Source organism: Bufo gargarizans, chromosome 5 (genome assembly GCF_014858855.1).
Source record: "Bufo gargarizans isolate SCDJY-AF-19 chromosome 5, ASM1485885v1, whole genome shotgun sequence".
Classification (NCBI taxonomy): Eukaryota; Metazoa; Chordata; class Amphibia; order Anura; family Bufonidae; genus Bufo; species Bufo gargarizans.
Genome location: NC_058084.1, coordinates 91,658,880 through 91,682,419, shown reverse-complemented (window position 1 = coordinate 91,682,419; position 23,540 = coordinate 91,658,880). Strand labels below are relative to the sequence as shown.

At 45.9% G+C, this 23,540-nt stretch overlaps 1 protein-coding gene across 2 annotated transcripts in view; it reads left to right on the top strand.

Moving 5' to 3' along the window:
- Nucleotides 1-23,540, top strand: part of LOC122938220 (RNA-binding protein 12B-like) — a 65,217-nt gene that overhangs the window by 10,104 nt on the left and 31,573 nt on the right. Inside the window, exon 3 of one of the 2 annotated variants that reach the window (XR_006389990.1) lies at nucleotides 9,502-11,431. Coding sequence is in view for 1 of the 2 variants with exons in the window: in XM_044293592.1 (XP_044149527.1) it covers nucleotides 9,525-11,411 (1,887 nt within the window). In the remaining variant the exon portion in view is untranslated. Of the gene's footprint in view, nucleotides 1-9,501; nucleotides 11,907-23,540 lie in introns of those variants that run through there. The other variant, XM_044293592.1, reaches the window with a different exon arrangement.

The window sequence follows — 23,540 nt, the reverse complement described above, 5'->3', positions numbered from 1 at the left end:
GGAAAAAATCTTGTGAAGCCCTTGGATTCTTGGTATTATAAAAGACGGGTTCCATCTAGAGTTTGTCTCCTCCACCGGAAAGATTAAAAATCTTATGCAGATTTCTACAAGAAACTTAGCATTCAAAAAAGACGTTTTTTCCCTTCTAGAGAAAAAGGTTTTAGTTTCTGTTACGGACTCAGAAAAAGGGAGGGGGTTTTATTCGTCCCTTTTCCTTGTACCCAAGCCAGACGGCGCATTCAGAATGATCATAAACCTGTGAGACTTAAATCAATTCCTAAGATACAAAAAATTCTGAATGGAATCTTCACAAGCTGCAATAAAACATCTATTCAAAGACTCTCATGGCCACCATAGACATAAAAGATGCCTATTACCACATCCCTATCCGTGCAGATTTCCAAAAATATCTGAGTGGCAGTTTCCATGGAAGGCCAAGTCCATCATCTACAATACAGAGCAGTTCCGTTTGGAATATCTTAGGCCCCCATGCTCTTTACAAAGATGATGGCAGAGATTATGGCCCACATAAGGGAAAAATACATTTTGGTTATTCCTTATTTGGACGATCTTCTTGTGGTGGCAGAAACAAAAACAAAAAAGTTTAACCTCGCATCTCCAAGAAGTATTACAAATTTTGACAAAACTAGGATGGCAGATAAACTGGGGAAAGTCAAAACTGACCCCTTCCCAAAGTTGCATATTTTTAGGACTGATTCTGGACTCAGTAAACCTACAGTGTATCCTTCCTCAGCACAAGAAATCCCGATTTAAGAGATGTGCGGTCACTGGTACCCTCAAAAGATCGAAACCTTCAGACATGGAATGTGGCAGTATTGGGCAGAATGACCTCAACGTTACCCGCAGTCAATTGGGCCCAGTTTCACTCCAGAACACTTCAATGGCAGATTCTAAAAGAGTGGCATTGGATGCCCCGCTTCCTCTCACCTCTCAGGTGATACAATCCTTAATCTGGTGGCTGGATCCTTCAAACCTATCTCGGGGTCTCCCTTGGCATCTATAGGCGCAGATAACAATCACCACAGACGCCAGTCTAACCGGGTGGGGCGCCTATTGTCAGTGGGGCATTCGACAAGGGGTATGGAGCTCAATGGAGAGTCAGGACTCCCAGAACATGAGAGCTCAGAGCAGTTCTATTTGCCTTAAGAGAATTCCTACCCATAAACAAGGGAAAGGAATACAAATCTTCTCAGACAGTGCCACTGTGGTATCCTACTTAAACCGACAAGGAGGGACCAGATCAAAAAAATCTTATGTCCTTAGCCGCAGACATTTTTTCCCTGATTATTCCTTAAGTTTTATCAAAGCAGTACACTTAAAGGGAACAGAAAACAAGGTGGCAGACTATCTAAGCAGAAACCTTCTAGACCAGGGAGAATGGTGTTTAAACCAAGAAGTCTTCAACCAGATAATTTAGCTCTGGGGCCATCCTCAAGTAGACCTATTTGCAACCAGGGAAAACAAAAAATGCAACCTATTATTTTCCCTAAATTCAGAAGATTCTCCGGCAGGGATAGAGGACTCCTCCCTTCCGTGGCCGAATCAACTTCTGTACGCCTTCCCCTCGGCTGAGGCTTCTTCCGAGAGTTCCCTCCCAGAATTCAGAGAAGCATGTATGCCCTATAAGTCTCCTGACACTGATTTAAGGTGCTATCTCCTTAAGGAGAGTTAGTTCCCCCCTGACCTAAAAAAATCCAAGACAGGAACAGACGAGGATCATTTTGATCGCCCCCTTCTGGCCAAGGAGAACATAGTTCACTTGGTTGCGGAAGCTTGCTTTAACCCCTTAGTGACCAAGCCTGTTTGGGCCTTTATGACCAAGCGTTTTTCTTCCTTTTTTCATCGTCGCGTTCCAAGAGCTATAACTTTTTTATTTTTTCGTCTATATAGCTTTATGAGGGCTTGTTTTTTACGGGACAAGTTGTAGTTTTTAATGGAACCATTTTTGGGTACACATAACTTTCTGATTAACTTTTATTAACTCTTTCTGGGAGGGAGATGGGGGAAAATAGCAATACTGCCACTGCGTTTTTACATTATAAATTTTACGGCGTTCATTTTTCGGTACAAATAACATAATATCTTTATTCTCTGGGTCAGTACGATTACAGTGATACTAAATACTTACAATTTTTTTTACGTTTTACTACTTATTTTTCCAATAAAACCCCTTTTATTAACCAAAAAAATGATTTTGCATTGCCACTTCACAAGACCCATAACTTTTTTTTTTCTTTTTCTATGGAGTTGTGTGAGGGCTTGATTTTTGAGGGACAACTTGTATTTTTCATTGGTATCATTTTGGAGTAAATGGCGCTTTTTGATCGCTTGTTATTACGTTTTTTTCGGTGGAAACTAAGAATAAATTAGAAATTCTTTATTTTTTTTATTTTTTTTTTTTACGGCGTTCACCATAGGGGATAATTTATGTAATATTTATGTAGTCCGGGTCGTTACGGACGCGGCAATACCAAACATATGGGGGATATTTTCTTTTTGCAATTTTTTTCATTGAAAAGCGTATTTTCAATGAAAAAAAAAGCATATTTTTTTATTTTATGGAATTTTTTTTATTTAATAAATGTGTATTTATTTATTTTTTTACTACTTAAAAGTCCCACAAAGGGACTATAATATACAGTATTTTGATTGCTTTTAAAATGTAATGCATTATCTCTATAAGGCATTACATTTCAATAGCATTTCAATAGCATTTCAATAGCGATGCTATTCAAACCTTGACCAGCAGGTGGCGCCAGAGAGGCACGGCCTGCTGGAAATAACTGAAGACAGGCTCGGGGCCCTGATCGGAAGTGAGGTAAGCTTCCGAACACATCAGCACCCCGCGTTCTTATTTTCGGGGTGCTGATGGGAGACAGAGGGAGTCCGCTCCCTCTGTCACCACTTTACATGCAGCGGGCGCCATTGCGCCCGGCATGTAAAGGGTTAAACAGCCCGGATCGGCACTCCTGCCGGTCCGGGCTGTTAGAGCAGGGTCCCGGCTCTCATGTGAGAGCCGGGTCCGTGCTCCCCGCTGCACGGGGGAGCCGTGCAGCGCTTAGACCGGGCCGCCGTAAAAACGCGGCAGCCCAGCCTAAGGCCCCTTAGTGACCGCCGTAAAAACACGTATGGGTGGTCACTAAGGGGTTAACCGGATCCCTGTATTCTTCCAGACAGGCAGGATCTGTTTCATGGTCCTGTCTTCCATCCGGAAGTGAGACACCTTCATCTAACAGCCTGGTATTTGAAAGGGAAATCCTAGAGCGCAGAGGTTTATCTAAGGAAGTTGTATCTACCCCAGGGCTATTTCCTAGGAATCTATGAGCCAGCTAAAATAGTTAGGAGCCCCCCTCCCCGGTATTAAAATCATTGGTGGGCAGTGCGCCCCTCCCCGGTATTAAAATCATTGGTGGGCAGTGCCCCCCTCCCCAGTATTAAAATAAAGTATTAAATTATAGCAATGCGCCGCACAGACCTGTGGCGAGTTACAAGAAGGAGCGCCGGGCGGCCACAGAGCATGTGAGTATATTGCTGCAGAGTAACTGGCCAGGACTTCAGTAGCGTCCTAGCTGCCATGGTAATAGATCGGAGCCCCAGCATTACACTACTGGGACTCCGATCGGAACTGCCGCTGCCACCAATAAGGGGGAGGGTGCACTGCCCACCAATGATGGGGGGGAGGCCGCCCTCTATCGTACCGTCACTCGCCACAGTTCTGAGGAGACGCGCCGCAGCGATGAGGCGCCTGAGCCAGTAGCAGTCCTCTTCACTGTAGTCTGGGGAGGGAAGCGTGAGGGGCGGACCTAGTAGACGCGACGTCATGCAGGAGTCCGTGTCTACTCTAAACCTAGTGCTACTGCGCCCGGCTGCTGGTGTGCTGGGCCTATTTTCAAGCAGGGCAAATACCCAGGCGCCAGGACAAAATTCCTGATCGCCATGGCGACCACAGCGCATGGGATTTGTCTAGCCCTGATCTACCCTATTATTATGTAGGAGAAAGTAACCTCTTCCATGTACCTCAGAATATGGAAGACTTAAACTTCTCTAAAAACCCGGTAGACCCCTTGAGTTCTCCTTTGTCTAAAATATTAGATTTTTATTTTATTTATTTTTTACAAAGGGGTCTTGATAAGATCCTAAGACCTAGCACTCTTAAAGGGCTTCTGTCACCCAACTAAAGTCTTTTTTTTTTGGGGGGGGCGGGGGCGAGTTAAATTCCTTATACTGCGATATATCCCTGTCAGCATTTCAAAAAACGCGCTCCTGTGTTCATTCGGCGCAGGCGCTCTGAGATGAGGAGGCTCGTCTCCTCAGCGCTCCCTCAGTGCGCCTGCGCCGATGACGTCTTCTCTTTCGGTGATGTCATCGGCGCAGGCGCACTGAGGCAGTTCTGAGGAGGCGAGCCTCCTCGTCTCAGAGCGCTTGCGCCGAATGAACACAGGCGTGCAATTTTTGAAATGCTGACAGGGCCGGCCGGAGGAGGAGATCGCGGCTGGCCCTGTCAATCAACACGACGAGGGGGCGTTTTTTTGCGCTGGCTACCAGCAAGTAGACTCCCTACTTGCTGGTAGAGACCTAATTTACATATTATAAAAGTTTGTTTTTATAAGAAACTGCTGAAGGAAAGTAAGTAACACCATTATATAGGGCTGCAACGATTAATCGATGTAATCGATTATATTCGATAACTGGATTCGTTGTCGATGAATCCAGTTATCGAATAATCGCCGATTCGTTGCTATGCGGGCGGGCGGGCGCTGCATCTTTATTTTACCTTTTTACAATGACGCTCCTGTAACAGCCAGGCAGAGCGGACGGCGGCGTAACGTCACTCACTCACGTGACACGCCTGCTCCGCCTCCTTCATTCATGAGGTGGGCGGAGCAGGTGCGTCACGTGAGTGACGTTACGCCGCCGTCCGCTCTGCCTGGCTGTTACAAGAGCGTCATTGTAAAAAGGTAAAATAAAGATGCAGACGTGATTAGTCCGACTTATAAGCATCGGGGCCGGGGCTGTTATGGGGAGGGGGGAGGATCTGTCTATGGCACTGCTATGGGGAGGGGGGGGTCTGTGTATAGCACTGCTATGGGGAGGGGGGAGGATCTGTCTATGGCACTGCTATGGGGAGGGGGGTCTGTGTATAGCACTGCTATGGGGAGGAGGGGGGGTCTGTGTATGGCACTGCTATGGGAAGGGGGATCTGTGCACATATCCCCCTCTCCATAACAGCGCCACCCACAGATCCCTCTCCATAACAGCGCCATCCACAGATCCCCCTCTCCATAACAGCGCCATCCACAGATCCCCCTCTCCATAACTGCGCCATCCACAGATCCCTCTCCATAACAGCGCCATCCACAGATCCCCCTCTCCATAACAGCGCCATCCACAGATCCCCCTCTCCATAACAGCGCCATCCACAGATCCCCCTCTCCATAACAGCGCTGCCCACAGATCCCCCTCTCCATAACTAGAGAGGGGATCCACAGATCCCCCATAAGTGTCGTCCACAGATCCCCCAGAAGTATCGTCCACAATTTGTTTTAATATGGCATTTGAACACATTTTTTCAAGTAAGATCATATAAACCTCTGTTTTGTAATTTTGTCGTTTTTGTCGATTAATCGTAGAAATTAATCGGCAACTAATCGATTATTCAAATAATCGTTAGCTGCAGCCCTACCATTATATTTTCATATATCGCAGTATAAGGAATTTAACTACCCCCCCCCCCCTCCACCAAAAAAAAAGAATTATGACTTTAGTGGGGTGACAGAAGCCCTTTAAGGTACAAGTTTCTGCCCGTAGTGCTTTTTTTTCTTTTTCTTTTCCCATTTGCAAATCATCCATGGATCAGGAGATTCTTTAAAGCGATTAGTAGGATGAAACCTGTAATCAGACCCTTTGGCATGCTCAACCTGCAGGCCCCCCAGCTGTTGTAAAACTACAACTACCACAATGCCCTGCTGTAGGCTGCACAGGTATGCTGGGAGTTGTAGTTTTGCAACAGCTGGGGGGGCCGCAGGTTGAGCATGCCTGCCTTAGCCTATTCCACAGCGGGGGAATTTGGGTTTTGGTGCTCACTCAACCAGATCCATTTCTACCTCGTGGGCAGAGAGGGCTAATGAATCTCTAGAACAAATTTGTATGGCTGCCACCTGGAAGCCTCTGATCTGCCTCCCCCCCCCCCAGCCTCTGATCTGCCTCCCCCCCAGCCTCTGATCTGCCTCCCCCCCAGCCTCTGATCTGCCTCCCCCCCCAGCCTCTGATCTGCCTCCCCCCCCAGCCTCTGATCTGCCTCCCCCCCCAGCCTCTGATCTGCCTCCCCCCCCAGCCTCTGATCTGCCTCCCCCCAGCCTCTGATCTGCCTCCCCCCCAGCCTCTGATCTGCCTCCCCCCAGCCTCTGATCTGCCTCCCCCCCAGCCTCTGATCTGCCTCCCCCCCAGCCTCTGATCTGCCTCCCCCCCCAGCCTCTGATCTGCCTCCCCCCCCCAGCCTCTGATCTGCCTTCCCCCCCCCCCAGCCTCTGATCTGCCTTCCCCCCCCCAGCCTCTGATCTGCCTTCCCCCCCCAGCCTCTGATCTGCCTTCCCCCCCCAGCCTCTGATCTGCCTTCCCCCCCCAGCCTCTGATCTGCCTTCCCCCCCCCAGCCTCTGATCTGCCTCTACCCCCCCCCCCCCCCCCCCAGCCTCTGATCTGCCTTCTCAGGTAACGCAGTGGCCACAGCGTCCTCCATTCCCCCCCCCCATCATTGGTGGCAGTTTACAGTTCTGATCGGAGCCCCAGCAGTGTAATGCTGGGGCTCCGATCGGTTACCATGGCAGCCAGGAGTCGCGCTACTGAAGCCCTGGCTGCCATGGTATGTTAGTGAGCAGAGAGCAGCGCATTATACTCGCGTGCGCCGCCGGTCATTCCTTCTTCTCATAGGTCTGTGCGGCGCATTGCTATTGCTGTAAGCATTAGCCATCCGCCGCACAGACAGAAGAAGGAGCGACCGGCGGCCACAGCGCACGTGAGTATAATGCGCTGCTCTCTGCTCACTAACGTACCATGGCAGCCAGGGCTTCAGTAGCGTCCTGGCTGCCATGGTAACCGATCGGAGCCCCAGCATTACACTGCTGGGGCTCCGATCGGAACTGCAAACTGCCACCAATGATGGGGGGGGAGAGGGGGACCCTGTGGGATATGGCCGGCACAATCATTGGTGGCGCAGTGGCCACAGTCCCTCCCCTCCTCCTCCTACTCTGTCCTCATTGGTGTTCAGCGGCAGCCGCGCACAGTGGGGAGGGAGGGACTCCCTCCTCCTCCCTCCGCTGTGCCGGCCGGCTCAGGAGAACATGGTGCGCGCCATCATATTGCGGTCCGGCGATATGGCGAAAATCCATATCGTGGCCCAAATGCATATCGCCTATACCGCCCACCCCTAGCCCTGTGTATTTGAGATTTCATGCACCAATGGGCGAATCTGTATGTAATCTCTCCAGTTTACAATGTGGATATCATGCACATTTTGCTGAATAATAGTCAGCATGGGAAAATACTATTCTAACAGTTGGCTTTATCAAAATGATTCCTGTTAATGATGCAAGCTCTGAGCTAAACTGTGTTTAATACACGGATAAAAATGCATTGTCACACACCTAGTTCCTCTGAAGGGCCAGGTGACTACAGCTTGGGCTACTTTCACTCTTGAGGTAGCCATTTCCGGCATGTACCTTGCTCCGGCCGCTTCTCGTCATGTATGCCGTGCTGCGGCCGGACCTCTGGCCTGACCCCATTATAGTGAATGGGGCCGGAACGGATTTCCGGCGGCATGGTGGACTTGCGATAGCACGGATCCGGCAGGCTGTTCCCCTGCCGGAAAAGGCTACCGTAAGTGTGAAAGTAGCCTTACACATTACTTGGAGTGTTCATATGATACCGTTCAGTAGAAGTAAATTGTGACTTGGAATTTACATGGGCCAATACACAGGGCAATGATCAGGAACATACTCTCCATTCCCAATCATTGCCAGCTCGTTCAGCTGCATTTACTTGCAACCATCACCTCCTTGGTATGGGATGAATGATCACTACTATTTATTTATCTTATGCACATACAGCGCTGACATATTGTGCAGCGTTTTACAGATAATGGCATCATGCTCTCCCCAATGGGGCTCACAATCTAAATGTACAAGTCATTGCTGGTCAGTAGCACAGGTTGATGCCAACAATGATTTTATGTGCTACCTAAACAATGAATGGCTGGACAGACTAACGCTTTAGGCTACTTTCACGATTCCGCTATTGAGATAGGGGAGAAATAGTTTTTGGTCAAACGCACATTTAGCTGACAGCTGTCTAAGGTGTATGGCTACCGTAAAGGGTTTTTCTGAGATTAAAAAATTGATGGCCTTTCCTCGAAATAGGCTATCAATATCTGATCATCGTGGGTCCAACATCCCGCACTACTGCCAATCAGCTGTTCTACAGTCGCTCCAGTGCCAAAACTCAGTCCGTTGTGTAGTGGACTGAGCTTGTAACTGCAGCTGTAGTCCCCGTCACTTCAGTGGTGGCAGCCCTGCAGTTACCAGCTCTGTCCACTTCTCAGCGGACAGAGGTGTATAGTTCTAGAGCTGCTGGAGAACAGCTGATCGGGGGGTGTCGGACCCCTGCCGTTCAGATATTGATGGCCTAAGTTGGATAGGCCATCAGTATTTAAATCCAAGAAACCCTTTTCAGGTAATTTCACGCAATTGTGTTCATTGTCGGAAATATTGCCCCGTGTGTCAGCAGTATTTCCCTACTGAAAGCTGCTCCTGGGACCCACTCCTATCATCAGCAAACCTTTCATTCACCGCTGTGAAAGTTCCAAAAACATACAAGCGCTAAATCAGCTATTTTAAGCAGTCCCATAGTTGTGAAAGGAGAGATGTCCGTGCATGTGCAGGTACCTCCATGCACTGCTATGGGAGTTACAATAGCTGATCCCCCGCTTGGCTATTTTTGAATATCCCAAAACGGTGAATAGAGGGTGGCTGCCCTTGCACAGTGCGCTCTGCTTCACTTAGGAGGGACCATTTTGGACATTGGTGCAAGTCTCACCTCTGGGACTTGGTCCTATCTGACATTGGTGGCAGCCGCCAATGTCTGAGATGGGAATACCCCAGTTCAGCAGCAAAACTGTATACAAATACATGCTGTGAGTTCTGGTGTACCGTATTATTATTCTGTACCAGATTCTTTTTACATGTTGCAAATTTTTATAATTTTTTCCTTGGCCAAGATATCAATTATTTGGGTCATATTGTACCAAACCTGCGATGTGTAAACTCAGATTTGGGAGCTTATCCAGTATACTGCTTATCGTTTATACCTTTTGAAATATGTATAGGTTTTAATTTATTTTTTTTCTCAACAGGATTTCATTGAGGCATGTTTTTTTAATTTTTTTTATTGCGAGAAACTTAGACATAACACTTTTTTCCTATCTACAGGTATAATTTCTTTTGACCCGAAAATGTCACTAATCATCCGGCTGCAGGGTCTTTCTGCTGTAGCAGATTCTTTTGACATTCGGCAGTTCTTTTGCGGATTGAATATTCCCAGAGGAGGCGTGTACATCACCGGTGGAAAATACGGTGAGGCTTATATTGTATTTGCAACTTACGAAGATGCTCGGTACGCCTTGGGCCTGTCAGGCCGTCCTCTTAAGGATTCATATGTCCGCCTCACGTACAGCAATGAAGAGGAAATGAGACGTGCGTTGGAGCTGTACCAAATAGGTCTAAAGCCATCATTGGGTGCTTCAAATTATCCAGAGGTTAATTCAAGAGGTCTTGGGAGACCAACATTTTCATATATATACATACATGGGATGCCAATCAAAGTCACAAAAGTGGAATTACGAGAGTTTTTTAGAGGACTCCTCGTGGAAGATGTCTTGTTTTTGAAATTTGTAAATGGAGTTAGGAATGGAAATGCCATTGTCAAGTTCGGAAGAAGCACTGATGCTACTGAAGGGCTGAAACTCCACAATCTAGCCCTTTGTGGTTCACCAGTGACTCTCAAGCTTTCTAGTGAGCTTGAATGGGCCAAACATGGTGGAGAAAATTCTGCAAAGAGGCAACGGTCTCCTCCTCCACGTTTCCCTAGCTATGCAAGGCGACGGAGCAGGACCAGGTCCAGGTCAAGGTCAAGGTCCAGGTCCAGGTCAAGGTCAAGATCACCAGTAAATAGAAGACGACGACGTGGATCACCTTATGTGCGTGAATACTTTGTGCATCTTATTAATTTGAGTTACAGAGCTGAGAAAAAAGATATCAAGAGGTTCTTTTTTGATCTTGACATGAAAGACTCTCACATTAACTTTCTAGTTGACAAAGAAGGTAAAAGGACAAGAGAAGGTTTTGCTATGTTCACTACCGAAAAGGATTATAGAAGAGCGCTCAGCCTGAACAAGGAAACCTTCAAGGGCCACAGTATAAATATATTACCGATCTCCAAAAGGGATATGCTGGGACTGATCGATCGTATGAAAGTCAGAGTTTGTAAAGATCGCTCAGATAGGAAAAAGTCTCCAAGTCGGTCCTCTAAAGAACAGAAGTATCTATATCTGCGAAATTTTGCTTTTAACATCACCAAAGCTGACGTTCAGAAATTCTTTACTGAGCAAACTTTGAAAGAGGATGACATTACTCTGTTACTTGACAGTAAAGGCGTCGGGCTTGGGGAAGTATTGGTAAAGTTTGCCAATGAAAAAGAGGCATCCAAAGCTGAAAAACAAAATAAGCAAACATATCTAGGGATTAAAATACTCTTGAGCCGAATTACCGAGGAACAAATGAAGTCGTTACAGACGGTTAATCAAGCGGATGACGACATAGTCACCGAAGCAGATGATCCTGATTTCACTTCAGATGCATTACCCAATTTGGTTACCGTTGCGGATGCTCCACCGGAGAAAACCAATGGCGAGTCCCCGGCGCCAGACTCCAGTGAAGTAGATATTCGCTCTGAATCGGAAACTGTGCCACCTTCGGATAAAGAACCGGAAGTCACACCAGAGACCGATTCCGTACAGGAAGACCCTATGGTTCAGAGCGACCTTCCAGAGGAAAATCTAGATGATGCAAATGGTTGTGTCGAGGAAATGCCCTGCGAGGCCGAAGCCACAAAGAAAAGTGAAGTAACACTACTGTTTGTTAGGAACTTGCCCTCTTCGGTCACTGCTGCCGAGGTTTTAGACTTTTTCCATGACTACAAAGTGAGCTCTGTGAATCTGAAAAATATTGAAAGAGGCATCGCCACAGTGCGCATGCCAAGTTACGCAGAAGCCGAATCTGCCATAAATACCCTTAACAAGAAAGAAGTGGGCCTTAAGCAGGTGTTCCTCAGTTTAATTTGAGTTCTGGTGCAGTTTCTTTGGTAAGTCTTTGCCTTTGGTAATTGCCTATTTTCCAACATTGGGGGTTGTATCCAATTCCAGTTTTGTTAATATTGGATAAAAATCTAAATCCTGGAATTTGTACAAAGTGAAATAAGAAAGGAGTTTTTTTTTTTTTTTAAGCACAGTTTATTGTAGATTAGCCTATAGCACATGTTGAGTGTCAGTTATGAAAATTGTTTTTTTTTCTAATGTCATTTTGGTAGGACTTCACCAAATTTTCTCTGTTGGAATTAAAATTGCTTTAATGATCACATATGAGAGGCAGGATGTAAGCTAATGCTTTAGTTGTATTTTCCATAGCTTGCATTTTGAGGAATAGTTAGTTGGAAGCAGACGGACTATGGACATCACCCCACAGATGTTATGTGTACATAGGATTATTAGTCAGCAGCCAGTGCCTCGTGAAAATGCGATGTTTGCTTTGTATAAATAAATGTGAAAGTTGGAACTTAATTATGTTAGAAAGTGGAAAATTCTTGCTAAAAGGAATGCAGCAACTTAACCCTTATCAACAGGATAGGGGTCTTAGGGGATGTCGGGCAGGGATCTGACTGCTGGGCCCTGATGCCTTTTCAGAGAATCTCTCCTGATCCTGTTATGCTCAAGCATATGTAGTGAATGGGGAGGGAAGAAAGCCAGAGGCCAGACACTTTTGGCAATGGGTTATCTCCTGAAAGTCACAATAGACCCAGTCATCAGGGGGCCACATGCACATTAAATGGTTTATAAAGCATAGATTTAATGTTTATCGCTATTTGAAGATGGTCAGGTAATCCAGCCAAAATCTGAACTAATGCTTATGACTAGCTTTACATTGGCCTAGCCCAGGGATGGGCAAACTCTGCCCTCCAGCGGTTTTAAAACTACAAATCCCATCATGCCCTGCTGTAGGCAAACTGGGAATAATGGGATTTGTAGTTTTACAACAGCTGGAGGGTCGGGTTTGCCCATCCCTGGCCTATCCAAATCTTAGCCTGATCTATGAGAGCCAGCAATCATGAGCTGTAGATCTGTATCCACATAATGACATACTTGTTAGAGTGGAGTTCCACTATGTCAACCCCCCCCCCCCCCCCGCCCCTTTCTCTCTAGTAAAAATGGTTCCCCTATCACTACATCACAGCAGCCTGCTCCCACCACCACTTTCGCAGTAGTCAAGTACTGTTAAGGGTGGGTTCACGTCACATTTTTAATCTATGTTTAGTGTGTACATCATGGAACCTCCTGTGGTTATATGTCTGACGGAAGGCTCATAAGGTGATGTGAACCTACCCTAAAAATGCAGAATTCTAAAGTGTATGTCCAAAATAAGAAGTATTCGTTATTCATGGGATCCTTAAAGAGTACCTCCAATTATAAACAACTTTTGAAAGATGAATAGTGCATGTGAATATAAGAAACTTTATAATACATCTTATTAAAAAAAAGAAATGTCCTCTATTTACTTTTATAATTTTGCTTTGCTTTTTCCCCTGCTTTTAACATTGAATTCTATGGTGGAGGTGAAGGGGGCTTCTGGATGAGAGAGACACAAACTGCAGTTTCTTAGCTCTGACACCTAGCACTTTTTGTTCTGATATCTAGTAAGATAAGCATCTAACAGTGTGAGGTGATAAGTCACTTACTAGCTGGCAGCAGCCTCCTCTCTCCATACACGTGTGTGTGGCTGAAAACAGTTGGGAGCTAATAGAGATAAGAGGGTGAGCGCATGGAAAGAGGAGGGCAGCAGTCTGAGAAACCCAGAAGAAAGAATGATTCTTTAGGCTAGTTTCACAACTCTGGTGTGAACCTCCAGCACACTCTTCCAGCAGACAAACTGAGAATTGTCTGGACACAAACCGCAGCATGCAACGGTTTATGTCTGCCAGAACAGCGTACGGATCTCCGCCGGACCCCAGTAAACTCCGGGAAGCTTTTCTCTGCCTGACCAGCCTGCCGGAATTCACACCGGTGGTGTTATGGTAGCCTTAATGAGATATATTACAAAGTTTCTTATATTCACCTGTACTAATTCATTTATGAAAACCTGAGGCATGCGTGAATCTTTCTGAGGGGTATTCTTACGTTACATTTCTGGCATACCCATAGGCTAGAATTTTAAGATGAAAGATTTATTTCTCTTTTGGCTCTAATTTATATTAATAAAATGCATGCAGTAAATTGTGTGAATGTAGTCTGATATTCAAGCAGAACAGTAAGGACTGTAGAACCACTTACAGAAGTATATTGGCCTGCAATGCGTAAGAAGGGTGCTATTACATGTAGTATTTGTAATGCATTTTTATTTTTTTTAAATCTGCTCATAAAAAAACTGGTGTGTTTCTTGGAAGCCTACATCTTTTGTTTCCAATAATTCCAAGGCCTCATGCATTTGACCGTATCCGTTTTGTGTTCCGCATATTGCCCTCCGTATTTTGAGTATCTGTTGACTTCAATGGGTCCACAAGCACCTTGTTTTTGAACCAGAATTGTTCTATAATTTGGGGAACGGACATACGGATGTGACATCTGTGTTCTGTCCTCGTCCTTATTTCTGTTCAAGAAATTATAGAACATGTCCTATTCTGGTCTGTAAAATGCGGGATATGGACCCATTAAAGTTGGGTGAGGCGGACGGCACACAGACAATATCCGTATTACTAGAATCAGTGATTTGCAAAACCGATGCAGTTGTGTGCAGGAGGACTTAAAATGCAAAGCACATGTATATTTTCATAAAACGCAGACACATTTTTACCAGTATGTGTTTTTAAACGTAAAAAATGCTATATGAAATTACACCCTAACTGTGTTACAACCCCTTTATATCAGGCTCGCCAAGTCTTGTTTTGTTGAATTTTAGGAGCTCCTTCTCCAGGCAGAATATTGCTTTTTACATCCATGCCAACAAAACTACTTGAAAATTAAATGAACCCTTTACAGTCGGTGTCTGAGATTCATCAAAACTACTGCAAAGGAGAATTGGCAGATGTCGGTACTAAGCAATTTGAGTTCAGATGCACTTTTGAAAAAGGTAATCCTGATGCAATGGATTACACATCAACATTTCTTTGCAGCAGTTTAGAAGAATTTCTCTGTGTGTTTGTTGGGGTGGGTGGGAGGTTATTTAATAAAAAAAAATATATATTCGGAAATCTGCCTTCTGTGAAGCAACACCACCAGCATGTGGAGACTTTGAAAGGAGTGATAGTCGAGGAAGATTTCCAAGGACCTCCTGAGGGATGAAGGACGTGAGCTGTGGGTGTATTTCACATTGGCGTGGTGCTACGGAGGAGGACAAATATCAGAGGACCATGTCACTTCCTCAAGGATCGTGATATCTGTGGAGTGTGAGTATCGTCATAGGGCACAAAAAAAAAAAACATTGCATCAAACTATTGATGCCTGTTCTCACATGCCTTTATACATGTTGCAGTTTTGCTATTTTTTTCTAACTTTTCACAGTATTAGAAAGCTATTTTCAATCAGCTCCTAGAACTTGTGTAGTATAAAGTCAGCACAAGTGCATGCAAATATAGCCAATAGCCTTACTAATTGTCTAATAGGGAAAGGCCAACTTTTTTTTATTTTTTAAGTTCCAAATCTAAAATGAAATGTGAACCAACTTTTTAAATAGTCTTAAAGGGAATCTGTCAACAGATGTATGCTTCCCCTGTATGAGGGCGGCATAAGGCCTTGTTCGCACCTCAGTAAATCACAGACTTGTGCTGTTTGTGTCCTCAACGGACCAGCATCCATGTTCTGTCAGTGGTCCCTGTTCAGACTATTGGTAGGCGATGCTCTGGAAATTTTCAGCTGAGCCGTGTCTGTGGAATATGGATGACACATGGTCCAAACACAGATTCTTTGTCACCACAATCATAATGACCCATATAATAAAGCAACACTTTATTTAACCCTTAAAATTACAGTACTGGCGGGAGGTCTAGCGCCATACTAAAGCTCTCCGATCGCTTGGGCACTAAAACAGTTTAACATTGACATGCATAATACACTGCAGTACAGAGATATTGCAGTGTATTATGTGAGCGATCAAGTGTCCAAATGGAACTGGAATAAAATGTATGAACAAATACAAATATTTACAAGAAACCCCTTTTTGCACATTAAAGAGGTTGTCTCACTTCAGTAAGTGGCATTTATAATGTAGAGGAAGTTAATACAAGCCACTTACTAATGTATTATCCATATTGCTTCCTTTGCTGGCTGGATTCATTTTTTTATCACATTATAGACTGCTTGTTTCCATGGTCCCGGCCACCAGAGAGGCTGATGCTTTTTTCTATAGTGTTCAAGCACGACCACCACTGATGGATTGCAGGGTGGTCTGTAACCATGGAAACGTGCAGTGTATAATGTGATGGAAAAATGAATCCAGCCAGCAAAGGAGGCAATATGGGTAATAAGAATACATTAGTAACTGGCTTGTATTAACTTTCTCTACATTATAAATGCAACTTACTGAAGTGAGACAGCCCCTTTTAATTGGTTTAAGTGAAAAAAATGGCGAAAGTACTTAATGAGGACCTGTCCCTTCTCCTGACATGTCTGTAGTGACCACTTGCATTCCTCATGTAATAATAATTCTGGAGAATCTATTCTTATGACTCTGTTGGATCATTCCTCTGTTATTTCTACTAGAAGTTTATGAATGAATTGGAAGCAGTAAAGATCCAGCTGGGTGTTACCAGTTGGAGGTGGGTCCCTCACAGTCGGACACAGTAGCTACTGGGAACACCCAGCAGTACCTTTACCCTGGGTTCAGACCTGAGCGTTTCTGAGACGCGCGTATTTGTCGCGCGTTTTTTGCAATAGTAAATGCGCGTTTAACGCGCGTTTGTGTGATTGACTGCAGTGTTGTCCAATGAGTCTATGGGCCAAAACGCGTGACAAACGCCCAAAAAAAAAGCTCAAGAACTTGTTAATGCGTCGGGCGTTTTACAGCGCATTCAAACGCGCTGTAAAACGCTCAAGTGTGAACAAGGGCCATAGGGAAGCATTGGTTTTCACGTGTTGAGCGTTTTACAGCGCGTTTGAACGCGCTGTAAAACGCTCACTTGTAAACTTAGGGTTACTGCAGACTGCTGGCAATTTATTTGTAAACTTTTAGCAGGAATAATACATGAATGGTACAACACAGTCATACAAATGTGTGACAGGTCCTCTTTAATGACACAAACTATAAAATGATCACATTTAACCTGCATAAATCGTATTTTTGCCCTATAAGATGCACCTAAATTTTAGAGGAGGAGAATAAGAAAACATTTTTTTTTTCAATAGACCTCAGATCAGAGCCCCAATCTGACCCCCAATGTTAATCAGGCCTAATCAGACCGCCGTTGTTAATAAGACCCCAATGTGAATGAACCCCAATGAGATCAAAGCTCCAATGTAAAGACCCCCCCCCCCCCCAATTCAGACCACTGACAAGACCTCAACTTGAATGACCCTTAGAGAAGAGCCCCATTATAAATAAGACCCCAACCCTGCCCCTTCAGACCACAGATCAGAACACCATGCTCAAACCAAATAATAATATTTAAAAAAAAATAGTAGCGCTCATTATTATTCACCCATTAAGACGCAGGTGCATTTCCCACCCACTTTGTTGGAAAAGAAAATGCGTTTTATGGGGCGAAAAATATGATGCGCTGTGCTCACATATGGGTAGAGTTGTAGAGCAGTTTGAACCTTGCAGGCAACCGTTAATCGGTGAACAAATAAGAAACAGTTTATTCAGCATTCATTGTTAATGATCGTGCAGTAACCTGCAAAACCCAATAATAAAAAAGTCTCCGATACATTGCCTGTAAATATTGCGCTGCAGGTCCCAAAGTGAAGTGGGTAAAATTCACACTAGTCAATATATACGTTATATAGGACCGCGCTGCTTTTCAATTTTTAGGAAGGATTCCTCCTATGTTCCGGTCATGGGTGTATTGCAGTATCAGAAGGTCGCATAGATAGTGAAGCAACATCGACAGAATCACATTGCGAGTATAAATAAAACCCTTTATATATGATTCTGTCGCTGGTGCCTCACTATCTATGCGACCTTCTGATACTTCACAGAGCCACTTACCCAGAGGGACAGTGTCTTGTGTGAAGATTGATGTTCTTTTCCCTGGGTCTGCAATACACCCATGACCTGAACATAGGAGGAATCCTTCCTGAAAATGAAGAAGCAGCGCACGGTCCTATAGAACGTATAACCTGAAAAACCGATGAAAGCTGAATAAAGTGTTTCTAATGAGTTAATTTAATACCACCACAGTTTACTTGGCCGTGGGGTTCTAGTCTCACAGCCACTTCGTGTGACTGTATCCCGAGGCATAATACTGGTGACAGATTCCCTTTAAGTAATGCTGATGATCATTTGCTCTTTAACCCCCTAACCCTATTTTCAGGCATTAGAAGTAAGGCTGAAAATTGTTGGTCATATTCCCAGCACTTACTGACGGGTTACCAAATGGAAAAAATATTTTTCATTTTAAGAAATTGAGTTTATAAAGTTTCAGAAAAGTTAAGCCTGTATTACACCTTCCTATTTTTCAGCAGATGATCAGTAACGAGCGTTCGTATGAATGCCCGTTAGCGATCATCTTGCAGTGTAATACTGAGGCTGATTGCCCGACAATCGTCTGTCACATCAGGCTCTGTAAGGCTACTTTCACACTAGCGTTCGATCGGATCAGTTCTGAACAGATCCGATCATAATAATGCAGACGGAGGCTCCGTTCAGAACGGATCCGTCTGCATTATATTGGCATATAAAAGCTAAGTGTGAAAATAGACTCGGACGGATCCGTCCAGACTTTCAATGTAAAGTCAATGGGGGACGGATCCGCTTGAAGATTGAGCCATATTGTGGCATCTTCAAACTGATCCGTCCCCATTGACTTACATTGTAAGTCTGGACGGATCCGCACGCCTCCGCACGGCCAGGCGGACACCCGAACGCTGCAAGCAGCGTTCAGCTGTCCGCCTGTCCGTGCGGAGGCGAGCGGAGCGGAGGCTGAACGCCGCCAGACTGATGCAGTCTGAGCAGATCCGCATCCATTCAGACTGCATCAGGGCTGGACGGAAGCGTTCGGGTCCGCTCGTGAGCCCCTTCAAACGGAGCTCACGAGCGGACCGACGAACGCTAGTGTGAAAGTAGCCTAATACAGGCTTTACTCTCCAGTTTCTCCCACCCCCATCCTCCATTCATTTGACAGAGATTCTTAACCCATCACACCTTAGACTTTTGTCCTTATTAATAGCAGAAGTATCATGTTCATCACATTGCTGAACCGCTCTGTTATGTTGCATTCACACGACCGTATCTGTTTTGCCTTCCACAAATCAGCAAAATGTGGATACAGGCCGCGCGCATCAGTCAGGTTCCATTCTCAAAATGCCTGTTCTTGTCCGCCAAACGGACAAGAATAGGACAAGTTCTATCATTTGCTGCACGGCCGCATGGATGTGGACAGTGCATGAATGACATCCGTGTGCTGTCTGTATTTTTTGTGGTCCGTGTGCAATCTGCAAAAAATGCGGATTGGACGTAGACTGGAAAAAAATACGGTCGTGTGAATAAGGTCTTACTATGGATTATTAGTATGTGGTAAGTGAGGCACTCCTCATTTTCACTGCTAATAGCAGGATCAGAAGACTTGACTGCCAACCAAAACTTTCGAAGTTTTGGCTTTGTCACATGACATCAGACCTTAGCAAAACCCTTAATGGATGTGGCCTGGACCTCACAGATGACGCACCGCCGGCAGATGTTGCTGATCCAGCATGACAAGAAATGACACCTGATGGAGCGATGAACTACGGTGAGCCTGGGAACATATTCTGAAGCAGATGCAGCCATTCGTCTTGCAACTTTGTTTGGTTGGCTTTTTTTTATTTTTTTTAAATAAAATATTTATAAACTTTTTTTTTTCTATATTTCATAAACGCTCCTTGTTGACTATCTTCATTGGTTCACTTGCAGGATGGTAGTGAATGTGCAGAAGTATTGTGTCCTTTATAAGAATCTGCTCTAGCTTTGGTGTGACTCTAACCATTGGACTTTATAATATTTTTGATATTCAAATCCATGCTAGAAAGTAATGCCGCATGGCCCTATTGTGGCTCCATACAAGCTGTACGAGCACTTAGGGTAGGTCCACATGGGACTGTGTCTGCGCGACATCAAGATTGCAATTTTGCGCTGCTAATTCACAACTAATGGTGAATGTAGTTGCATTGTGGCAGATACCAGGACATGACACATTTGTATGACACATGTCTGTCATACAAAACGGTTTGATTTCATCACGACTACGTTCATGATTGTATTGATTTTAGGCTAGTTTCACACTAGCGTTCGGCTGTCCGCTCGTGAGCTCCGTTTGAAGGGGCTCACGACCGTCCCGAACGCTTCCGTCCAGCCCTGATGCAGTCTGAATGGATGCGGATCCGCTCAGAATGCATCAGTCTGGCGGCGTTCAGCCTCCGCTCCGCTCAGCAGGCGGACACCTGAACGCTGCTTGCAGCGTTCGGGTGTCCGCCTGGCCGTGCGGAGGCGTGCGGATCCGTCCAGACTTACAATGTAAGTCAATGGGGACGGATCCGTTTGAAGATGCCACAATATGGCTCAATCTTCAAACGGATCCGTCCCCCATTGACTTTCAATGTAAAAGTCTGGACGGATCTGCTCAGGCTAATTTCACACTTAGCCATTTTTTGCCAATATAATGCAGACGGATCCGTTCTGAACGGAGCCACCGTCTGCATTAATATGAGCTGATCCGTTCAGAACGGATCCGATCGAACGCTAGTGTGAAAGTAGCCTTAGCAGTGCAACATTGTGATGTTAATGTTACGTGGCCAAAGTCGCCCAACGAGGTTATAAAATTCATTTAAAAATGATCCTTGGTCACCAGTGGTTGTATTATGGCGCTATGCTCCTCTAGATCTTTCGTGGTGGAATAGATCCGTTAGGAGTCCTCACATTTCCTCCATGTCCATGATCCTTTACCTTGTAAGGCCTTCCTGCAGAAACATGCAGAATGGTAAAAGTAGATGTGGATGTCAAAATCCCTGGATTTAATCGCTGGATCCTCTACATTTCATGGAAGTGCCCCACAAGGCAATGTCTACACGTAACGTAGAATGGATGGGGAAAAAAAATCTGTTGCAGATTTGCTGCAGAGCTTACAGTGAAATCTGTGCGAAATTCACATTTCATATTTGCATTTTGGGGCAGATTTGCTGCACTTTTCACCCTACGAATTAAGAAAATGTGAAATTCTCAAAGAATTTTACATTCTACTAATTTAAAATCTGTGCTATGTCTCAATTTCTGCACAGATTTTTCTCCGCAGTATTTGGATGAGATTTGTTAAAATCTCAAACTTTGCTGCTACTGTAATATTCTGCTGATTTAATGCCAACAAATATGGGCAGAATATCTGCAGTGGGACTGCTACATGTGAACAGATCCACTTGAAGGTGTCTGATTACTGCCTATGAGCAGTAGCACCTCCAAGTTTCCCCCCAAAAAGCAGTACACCAAAGCCTGGACATTTCCCTTCACCTTGTTCTGCCTTTGTTTTTACACACCATTAGTCTCAGGGCTCATGCACATGGCCATAAGTGTTTTGCGGTCCGCAACCTGTGGATCTGCAAAACAGAGATTCCGCCCTAGGGCATGCCACCATTTATTTTTGGTTCCTGCAGAAATGTCCTATTCTTGTCCGCAAAATGGACAATAATAAGACATACGGAGACAGAATGCACACAGTCATTTCTGTTTTTTTGCGGTCTCGTTGAAATGAATGGTTTCGCATATAGACTGCAAAGGAGCAGAAACGGACAAAAACAAGTTCCCTTACGTCCTAACCAGTGGCACAGATGGGGTATTCTGCCCCTGTGGACTGGTTAGGACAGGTGGAAGTTTAATGAAACATAAACATAAACACTGGCATGCACACGCCCTCCCTGCCCCCTATAAAGAGGGGCGTAGCCCTCATGCTGTTGTGTTTTTTTCTGTCCTGCGGACAGGACGGGACGGGTGGTGCACTCCTCCATCCTTGTGGTGGAGAGAGTGCGATTCCCTTTTTTCTTTTAGGTTCCTAGGACCTGTGCCGCTCCCCCTATGCGGCCGGAGGATACCCTCCGGCCTTAGCTGGTCTCCTTATGCCCTGTCTAGGTCGTACCTCTGTTCGGGCTGGAGTGGCTGGAGCGGCAGTAGCGGTGCCCGCATGTTCGGCTGGGCGCCGCCATCTTGCGGAAGTGACGTCGGGAAGCGTCATCGTCCCTCCTCCCCCCATCGTGCGATGGAGGTCTCGGGGGGTCAGGAGGCGAGGGAGGGCTCCGCTTCCTCCTCGGACGAGGAGGATGGTTTCTCCTATTTTTTCCCGCTGGAGAAGGCCCAGCGGCTACTAAAATCCGTCCGGTCGGGGGACCAGGACGTTGACCCGGGGGAAGCCTCAACCTCTGCCTCTAGGGGGCCTAGGGCCTTCAAAGCGGATGATTCTCTCCTGGCTCTGATGAAAACAGAGTGGAGAAAGCCAGAAAAAGGTCCAGTGCTGACCAAAAGGTTTAAGGCCGTGTTTCCGGTCAAGGAGGATCAGGTATCTTCCTGGGGGCCTGTCCCTAAGGTGGACATGGCCATCGCGAAGCTTTCCAGGAGGACCCTGATCCCTTCAGACGACGGGTCAAGTTTGTTGGACCCGATGGACAGGAAGGCGGACTGCGCCCTTAGGCGCGCTTATTCTTCAGCCTCGGCCTCCGCCTCAGTCGCGATTGCGTCGTCCGAAGTGGCGAATTTCTTAAAAACGAGGTTTTCCCAAATTGAGTCGGACCTGGACCAGGGGGTCGCTAGGGATGACATTCTGGCCTCATGCAAGACGGCCAGCCTTGCCATTGACTATTTGTGTGACGCAGCTCCACAACAACTTAAGCTGGCATCTAAGTCTATGGCTCTGTCAACCGCGGGCAGGCGTCCGCTTTGGTTGAAGCCCTGGAAGGCAGATACGACCTCTAAGCACAATCTTTGTGCCATGGCGTACGAACCCGGCAAGCTCTTTGGTGCAGAGCTAGACCATATAATGGAGGGGCTGTCGGACAAGAAGGGCAAGTCCCTTCCCCAGCAGTCCTTTCGTGGTCGGGGCAGAGGGTATGGTTCCAGAGCGGAACCGCAACCCAGACCCCAGAGGAATTGGGGTTCCCGTAGAGGAGGGAAATCCTCTCGGGGTTCTAGACCCCCCAAGAAGTCCTCGGCGCTCTGATTGCGGGCCTCCTCGAGGCTCTTGGTATTTTGCCGGTCTGACTGGAGATCTCGGGCTCCCTTCTCCCCACATTCCCGTAGGCGGTCGCCTACGACACTTTCTACCTTGTTGGCAGGATCATATCCAGGACAGTTGGGTCCTGCGTGTAATCTCCCAGGGCTACCTTGTAGACCTGAGCAGTCGGCCTCTGGACAAATTTGTCCAGACAAGGCTTCTTCCCAGCAACAAGCAGAAGATTCTAGAAAGTTACGTACTAGAATACTTCCAGAAGGGGGCCTTAGAAGAGGTTCCTCTCCTAGAGAGGGGAACAGGTATCTACTCCCCAGTTTTCCTGGTACCCAAGAGTACAGGAGGGTGGAGAATGATTATAGATTTGAGGTTCTTCAACCGTTTCATAAGACAAAAGAAGTTCCGTATGGAAACTATCCAGTCAGTGACCAATCTTCTTATGCCGGGAGATTTCTTGGCAACCTTGGACCTCAAGGATGCTTATCTCCATATTCCCATCCATCCTGGGTCCAGAAGATTTTTAAGGATCGCGGTAAATATCGGGGGGGTCCTAAAGCATTTTCAGTTTGTGGCCCTCCCGTTTGGGATCTCTTCAGCCCCACACACTTTCACCAAGGTGGTGGTCTCTGTGGTGGCCGCACTAAGGCTTCAAGGCTTGAGTATAGTTCCATACCTGGACGACTGGCTCCTCAGAGCCCCTTCCCAAGCGATCCTGTCCCAACACATCCAACAGGCTGTTACATTCCTACATCAGTTAGGATGGGTGATCAATTGGGACAAATCCCAGCTTCAACCAGCCACCTCAGTA